This window comes from Paramormyrops kingsleyae, chromosome 8, assembly GCF_048594095.1.
Source record: "Paramormyrops kingsleyae isolate MSU_618 chromosome 8, PKINGS_0.4, whole genome shotgun sequence".
Classification (NCBI taxonomy): Eukaryota; Metazoa; Chordata; class Actinopteri; order Osteoglossiformes; family Mormyridae; genus Paramormyrops; species Paramormyrops kingsleyae.
Window position 1 is genome coordinate 37,041,706 of NC_132804.1, and position 8,704 is coordinate 37,050,409.

Here is an 8,704-nt window from a genome sequence, read left to right on the forward strand (position 1 = left end):
TTGCCTGACATTCTGCCAGAGCCTTTTCTAGGCTGACTGAAGGTCTTTCTCCATATCCTCACCAAACACCCCCACACCAGAGTTTTTGCTTCAGCAACTGACAAAGCCACTTTCTGCTTAGCCTGTCGGTTCCTTTCTGCTGCTTCTGGAGTCCCACAAGCTAACCAAGCTTGGAAGGCCACCTTCTTCAGCCTGACAGCTCCCTGGTGTCCACCACTGGGTTCGAGGATTACCACCATGACAGGCACCAACAACCTTACGGCTACAGCTCCCCCATACCACCTCAGCAGTGGAGTCCCTGAACATGGCCTATTCAGACTCAATGTCCCCGGAGTCCCTCAGGATGCAAGATAAGTTCTGCCAGAGGTGTGAGTTAAAGACCTCCCGGACAGGGGCCTTTGCCAGATGCTCCCAGCATACCATGCATGTATCTACCAGGTCTATTTAGAATCTTCCCCCGCCATCGTATCCAACTCACCACTAGGTGGTGATCAGTTGACAGATGAGCACCTCTCATCACCCAAGTGTCCAATAATAATTTGATATAATTACAAAATCAGCCTAGGGAGCTCTGGTGCCAGGTGCACTTATGGACACCCGTATGTTCTCTCACCATGGGCAACTCCAGAGTGGAATAGAGTCCAGCCCCTCTTCGGGAGTTTGATTCCAGAGCCAGAGCCCTACAGTACATTGAGGTGAGCCCTTCTATATCTAGTCGGTATCTCTCCACCTCCCACACGAGCTCAGGCTCCTTTCCCACTAGAGAGGTTATGTTCCATTGGCCTTCTCGGTGGATAGTGATAAACACTAGGGGTGCACCGATCGATCGGCGCACCGATCGATCGGCCTCGATCACGCTAATTTGAGGGGATCAGAAATCGACCATATTCCCATGAGATCCACCGATCTTAGTTATATGCTTTTAACTCTTTGGGGTCGAGTATGTCGTCGACGACATCGCGTACTTTTCGCGTCTATTTCAGTTTATAAATATCTCGCTGAAATCTTAATGTATAATCATGATAAAAACGCTGGCTAAATCCGTAATCTGTCTTCTTTTCAAAACGTCCATTGTCGGAAGTATTAAAGTTTTTTTAATTAGGTTAAATCGGCAAAAAAGTAAACCATGTCATCTTACTTTGTTTTACCTGCATCGGGGGCGTGTAGTACCGCTCTCACCCGAAGATCGCTATTCACATTCTAAATAGCTGCATTAGCGCGTATTCAAATCGCATTCGCATGGTAATTTGATTAACAGCGCAACGGTGAAACGCGATCCAGATACATCCCCTTCAGCGCCATAAAAGGGGGTTGGGGACGTGGCCAGGTGACAATGGCTCATTCATACACATGAAAGTTGCTACATATTCAATGAAAGGAGCCAGAAATAGTTACATGAGTTAGGTTTTTCTTATTTATTTATCCAAATTAATGTTGCATCTACACCATTTAGTCATCTTCATGTAGCCAAGACTTTGGTGATCAGATATCTGGGATCAAAACAAACTGCCAGCATTGCTTACTATGTACTTTTATAATGTTTCTGCAAGTGTTCCAAACTGCATTTTGCAATGTCTATACTTTGATGTCAAATTTCAAACTTAACAAAAATCTGACATATTTACAATATATATTAAAATAAAGATGAGTGTAATGGCAAAACAAATATATAAGAAATAATTTATTTGCCATGAATTAAGTGATGAAATGTGTGATCATGCCCCAGTCAGTGAAAGTGTGTTTCCTACCCCTAGGCCCCAGAGGGTTAAATCAGCCTTTTCTCCCATTCCCGAGAGAGGTGCAGTGCAGGCTGCCTCCCTCCCTATTTTTTGGACAAGTGTGTCATAACAGCTATATATATATATATTTTTTTTTTTTACAAAATTAGAGAAATTAAAGTCTGGAAGAAAAAATATGATTTTGTAGTTCAAACAGCAATGCTCATTTATATGTTCGTTTATATTTGAGGACACTACCTCATGTTTTGTGAGTATTCATATCAATTTACTCAATAAAAATGGAAACATTGAAGTAACTGTCTTTTAGTTATGAAAGAAACAAGATCGGCAAAAAAAAATCGAGATCGGCAGGTAAGGTTGCCTAAGGATCGGTGATCGTTGATCGGCCAGAAAACTGCAATCGGTGCACCCCTAATAAACACCATAGGCGTTTACCCTAAGCAAAATGATATCACCAACGAAGAGTAAACTATATAAAATGTAAAAAAAAAAATTTTTTTCTAAATAATTAACACTTACGATCAAGGTGGTGAAGAATCGTCTTTATTCTCATCATTCACAGATGATTGGTAGAAAATGTATACAATTATAAATTCTAAACTGGTAGATCACAGTTTAACATTTCCCCCATTTGATGGAAAGGGATAAGAAATGCTTTGTCCTCTTTGAAAATGAACCAGCAGAAGGTAATTATGCGAAAGAGGATTCTACAGGAATTCTGTTCTCCGGTAAAATGCAGAACCAGACAAAATCCTGAAGTGCAAGGCTGGTCAGTGTTGTGACCAAAACTTAATGATTTCATTACTTAAGTGTATGCGACTATAGAGTGACAAAACTCCAGGTATTCAGACACACAAGACAAGAAACAGTACATAACACTGCAAAACTGATCAAGTTGTGTCATTTTGTTTACTTAACACTGGAATATTTTTTCCTTCATTGAGACCATGTTGGAAAATGAAAAATCTACAATTCATTATTCAAGAAAGAACATGGTCTTGAAGAAGAGCATGTTGTGAAAAGCATATATTTATTGCATATAAATGGAATCAGTTTTCAGTATAAATTTTCTGATCTTTGAAGAGAACATGTTAAATTTTAAGAATAATTATCTGATGACTAGAGAGAATGGAAGTAAAGAGCATTTAACAAAAATGTTGGCTATATTATATATATATATATAAGCCCACTGTACAGTCGAAACAGGACTAGGACAGTGATAGTGAAGCTGAATATCATACTGTTTGATTTCATTCTTCTAACTTGTACCAGTAGACATCCCATAAATAAATGGACACAGTCCATTAATTTTACTCTCCCTTTTACACCATCGTTTACATCTTTGAATATCACTGTTGCACACAGTCCAGCCCTGGCTCTTCAGTCATGGGTGCCTTTTTGGAGTTTCCTGCAAGACATTTCAGTAATTCCATATGATTTAACGCAGTACATACAGCAACACTGTTTTAGTCGTTACACAACATATAAGTCTTCACCATAAAAAGGAACCAGGTAATGTGTATTTTCTTGTGTGGTGTTTTAATAGTATTTTATTAAACAGGTCAGTATTAGACTGATGCCATAAAATTAAGTTCTACTACACCTAGTTGCCTTTCTGAGGCCTAGTCCTCCTCAAGCCAGACTGTGCAAGTAAAATGAAAATATTTGCAAAATAGGAACAGTGGGTTAAAATGTCACAGGACAGTGTGTGCATATGTAGGGTAGCATACCTGCCAGGTATTTCTTGTGCATGCGATGAAAGAAGAGTAGACCAAAGAACAGCAAGAAGCCAATGCAGCCAATGATCATGCCACAGAGCAAGAAACTGTAACTGCCTTCACTGTGAATGATCTATAAAGAAAGGGGCAGTAGTGGAAAGAGTAGTTTGAAATATGAAGTCTACATGTGATGAGGTGCACACCGTTGCATACATTACTCTTAAAAGCATAAAGTTTAAAACTAAATAAGATCAAGTGGGGCTTTATTTTTACACCAACCATATTCAGTACACTGTGCATGGTGACAAAATAACATGGTGCTATAGTACACTATATTGCCAAAAGTATTGGGACACTCAATCATTGAATTCAGGTGTTCCAATCACTTCCATAGACAGAGGTGTTGAAGATCAATCACCTAGGCATGCGGACTACTTCTACAAACATTTGTGAAATAATGGGTCACTCTCAAGAGCTCAGTGAATTCAAGTGTGATCCCGTGATAGGATGTCACCCCTCCATTCATGAAATTTCTTCACTACTAAATATTCCACGGTCAACTGTTAGTGGTATTATAACAAAGTGGAAGCAATTTGGAACAACAGCAACTCAGCCACAAAGTGGTAGGCCACGTAAAATCACAGAGCGGGGACAACGCATGCTGAGGTACACAGTTTGTAGAAGTTTCCAACTGTCTGCAGAGTCAATAGCTACAGACCTCCAAACTTTGTGTGGCCTTCAGATTAGCTCAAGAACAGTGCGACGAGAACTTCATAGAATGGGTTTCTATAGCTGAGCAGCAGCATCCAAGCTTTACATCACCAAGTGTAATGCAAACTCTCAGATGCAGTAGTGTAAAGCATTCCGCCACTGGACTCTAGAGCAGTAGAGACGTGTTGTCTGGAGTGACAAATCACACTTCTCTGTCTGGCAATCCAATGGATGAGTCTGGGTTTGGCAGTTGCCAAGAGAACGGTACTTGTCTGACTGCATGGTGCCAAGTGTAAAGTTTGGTGGAGGGGGGATTATGGTGTGGTGTTGCTTTTCAGGGGTTAGGCTTGGCCCCTTAGTTCCAGTGAAAGGAACTCTTGATGCTGCAGCATTCAAAACCACTTTGGGCAATTTCATGCGCCAAGCTTTGTGGGAACAGTTTGGGGATGGTCCCTTCCTGCAGGGCTGTGGAGTCGGAGTCGAGGAGTCGGAGTCGGAGACAATTTTGGGTACCTGGAGTCGGAGTCGGCAAAAAGTTAACCGACTCCGACTCCTACTAAATTTAAATGGGAATTAAAAAAGTAAGTTGAAATGTCCCAATTCACAAACAGTAATAATGAACTACTTCTCTGCTGTAAGAATAAAGCCCAATGCATGCAGTGCATAATGTTACCACAAAACAAACATGTCAAGTAACCATGAAGCATGCTTTTCATTGACTGTATGCGTCACTATCAGAGCATGTGAGCGGAGCGGAGCGGTGAGAATTTCTGCTCCTCGCTCATGAGGCTGTTGGCTCCGCCCGCTCCTCCGCTCTAATTCGCACTAAGCCGCTCCGCTCAACACCACTCCTCGCTCCACTAAAATGTCCTCCCGCTCCAGTCAAATCGCTCCACGCTCGCTCGAATTTAAAAGAGGAACAAAGAATCTGCATGCCTAACAAATGTCACCTTAAACCAAAGCCTTATGTCATAAACAAATATAAGCAACGGCAACATTGCCAGTCAGAACAGAAAATATTTATTTTTAAGCAACCTATCGGCAACAACGGACAGGTTTGGAAATGGCATTCCACACAAAAATAGGCTTAAAAATAAAGGAATCAGTGGGTTTAATAGTCTAAAGAATATACAGACATGTTTTAAATTCCTCAATTTTTTTCTGTGGATGCAGCACGTCTCTAAAATAAAATTTTACGTTACGTGAAATTAAAAAAAAATCTTATTAGACCTACTTTGAATGACAAAACGAATTTGATTACCAATATTTACTTTATAGGCTTTTATACTTTAATTTACTTTATAGACTTGATATGCTACAACCATATAAAACTTGCACGCGTTTTGCTCTGGCTTCCGCTTGTTCGCGTAGCACACTCATGTTTCTGAGAAAAGTGATTCCAAAGTGAATCTTTACTCACTGAAACAGTTTCACCACATTGTTGTTCTTGCTGTACATTCTTGTCATCTATACGTTTGATAAGAATAGTACACTTGTATGATTTATCAGTTTCCTTTGTGAAATACTTTGCGAATTCCATCTCGGCCAATTTGTGTAACAGTCTTGATAATTGTACAGATGAATTCTGGGTAGATTTGGGCACGCCTCAGAATTGTAGTGTGAGCGGTATCGGAGCGAAATTGGAGCGGGACAAAACGACCGCTCCAGCCTTAATTAGAAAACCCGCTCCGCGCTCTGACCAAATTCCACCCGCTCCGCTCACATGCTCTGGTCACTATATGGGATGTAATGCACAGGTAAGGTGTGGCACCGCTTTCCATTGTGTCGTGTTCCACTGTTACAGGGAACTGTGAACCTAGCCTAAAGCCCCCCATACATTTACAGATGCACTGCCGATTTTTCGGCCGTTCAACGAGTCATCACGCGTCAAACGCCTGAAAAATCATCTGGTGTGTTCTCAGCTCCGTCGGCTCCCCTTCGCAATGCGCTAGTGAAGGGGGCCGAAGGAGCCGAGAACACAGATCTCCCTACCTGTCTCCAGCAGAGGCTCGTTCTGCTGATCAGCTGGCCGGTGAGTGACACAATGCACTAAACTTCCAGCTGGCTGACAGAGGAGACAGCCACTGCAGCAGACAGAGGCATCACATTACTTTGGATGGTCGAGATTTTCGGCAAGCTGGATCTGCCCGTCCATGTGGACACCCTCAATCTGCGGCCGCCAATCAATTGCCGCGATTGTACACGCACATCGGTCGGTGGCAAAATCCTTGTTTTCATTGTGTTTGTCTTTAATCTGGCATTATAGTAGAGTGTTGGCTTCCTAGCCAGTAGTTCTGTGGTGAAATGACATGTATGTTGCCTTCCTTTCCGTCAATGGATGTAGAAAATACATTAGCATAGTATATACATACAGAGGAGTCGGAAGATTTAGAAACTGAGGAGTCGGAGTCAGAGCATTTATCTACCGACTCCACAGCCCTGCCTTCCTGTTCAAACATGACTGTGCACCAGTGCACAAAGCAAGGTCCATAATGACATGGATGAGCCAGTCTGGTGTGGAGGAACTTGACTGGCTTGCACAAAGCCCTGAACTCAACCTGATAGAATGATTTTGGGATGAATTAGAGCGGAAACTGCGAGCCAGGCCTTCTAATCCAACATCAGTGCTAAGCCTCACAAATGCTCTCCTAGAAGAATGGTCAAAAATTCCCCATAAACACACCTAGTGGACAGCCTTCCCAGAAGAGTTGAAGTTGTTATAGTTGAAAGGGTAGGCCAACTTCATATTAAAGTCTATGTATTAAGAATGGGATGTCATTCAAATTCATGTGCGTGTAAAGGCAGGTGTCCCAGTACTTTTGGCAATATAGTATATGCACATAAAATGCAGACAAGTGAAGAGAATGGGAAAAAAACACTGATACACAATGTAAAAGTAAACAATGGTGGAATGCTTACAATAGACAAAGATGGGAGCAGCAGAGCACACAAGTGAAATGCAAGGGTAAATAATGAATATATATCAGAGATAAATAATGATCAAGTAACCGTGCACAAGAGTATGGAAAAAAACTACATCCCTTACCGAACCCACAAGCACCTGAAGTACCATTTCCCCTAAACCAGCACTGGTTACCAGGACTGTTGTCGCACAACCTGTGAGAAGAGAGAAATCTCAAAGGAAAACCAGTGCTTCCTTATAAAGACCAACACAATGGCTCCTACACTTAAGGTGACAAAACACAGGGCAACATTCTGAGTAGTGTTGCCAACCAATGCTCATAAGATATTTACAAATGAGAGGTCATTCAGCCCATCGAGCTCATTTGGGGAGAACTTAATTAATAGCTCAGAGATGTTAAAATCTTATCTAGTTCTGATTTAAAGGAACCCAAAGTTTTAGCTTGCACAACACTAACAGGAGAACTATTCCATACTCAACTACATGCGATGCAAAGAAGTGCTTTATGAAGTCCAGTTTAAAATGTTCTCCTACTAATGTACATCTATGGCCATGAGTTCTTGTATTTCAACTAATATTGAAGTGACTGATTGAACAGCATCCAAATGTGTTAGAATCTTATATACCCGGATCAGTGCTGCTCAGGCATTGATATTGGGCAACAGATTTCTATTTGAAAAACTATGATCAGCAGTGGGCAACTTTTCGCAATCATCCACATCCAGATTAGTTGCCTTTTGTGTCACCTGGTTGGCAATTGCCTGGCAACATTGCTCCAAAACTTGTCCTATGTATCATCACCTCGAGGAACCTACAGAGCTGATAAAGAGAGAAACAGATCAAGATATATACCTTGATAGTCAAGGATGTCCTCTGTGAAGGCCAGCATGCAGGGGAAGATGCTGCTGAGGAACAGACCTAGCAGGCATGTTCCCACAAACAAGAAGACACTGTTGGTGTAGAAAATGAGGAGGAGTAACACAGTGATGATCACACCAGCCTGGTAAACAGAGAAGACAAGGAAATATATCAACTCAGTGCTTCCTCTCATCAATGCCTTGTCCCTTTTGTTATAAATTTTTCTTTGGAAAGTTATCGTTAATGCAATTTTGCAAACTAATAAATGCAACACCACATCTTAAATTTATAATTATAAATGTTGTTGGCTTTTCAGAAACTAGGACCAGAAGGAGCTTTTCTTTTGTGATTTGAAGATCACTTTTTACAAGTGTTCAGCAAACAAATATAAATCAAGTATATTAACACAAGTGACAAAATGGGGGAAAATGAAGTTAAGAGATTTAATGCTGTTTTCATATTCGGGGTGCTGGGTCCCATTTTATGCAGCACAGGGAACAGCCCTGGGGTACACCGTAGCAGGAATGCCAGCTGCAACACACACACAATCATACATACACACACCCGATGAGCAGTTTAGAGAGAAAGTGAGCCTAACTACATATTTTGGGTTTATGGAAATGGATTTGGAGTATTTGTGAAAAAACAGCATGACAGGAAAGCTCAAACATACATGCACACACAAGAGAGGTGGGATTTGAACTAATATATACACATACACATATATAGATATATACATACATATATACATATAC

At 41.2% G+C, this 8,704-nt stretch overlaps 1 protein-coding gene across 2 annotated transcripts in view; it reads right to left on the reverse strand.

Annotated features, from left to right (window-relative positions):
* Positions 1-2,260: 2,260 nt before the first annotated feature.
* The window catches only part of mfsd4aa (major facilitator superfamily domain containing 4Aa), a 34,845-nt gene continuing 28,401 nt past the window's right edge, over positions 2,261-8,704 (reverse strand). For both annotated transcript variants that reach the window (XM_072715773.1, XM_072715774.1), the window contains exons 7-10: positions 7,944-8,091; positions 7,215-7,285; positions 3,470-3,590; positions 2,261-3,147 (exon numbers count right to left, since the gene is read on the reverse strand). In XM_072715773.1, the coding sequence (XP_072571874.1) occupies positions 3,089-3,147; positions 3,470-3,590; positions 7,215-7,285; positions 7,944-8,091 (399 nt within the window). In that variant the 3' untranslated portion in view covers positions 2,261-3,088. The remainder of the gene's footprint in view (positions 3,148-3,469; positions 3,591-7,214; positions 7,286-7,943; positions 8,092-8,704) is intronic.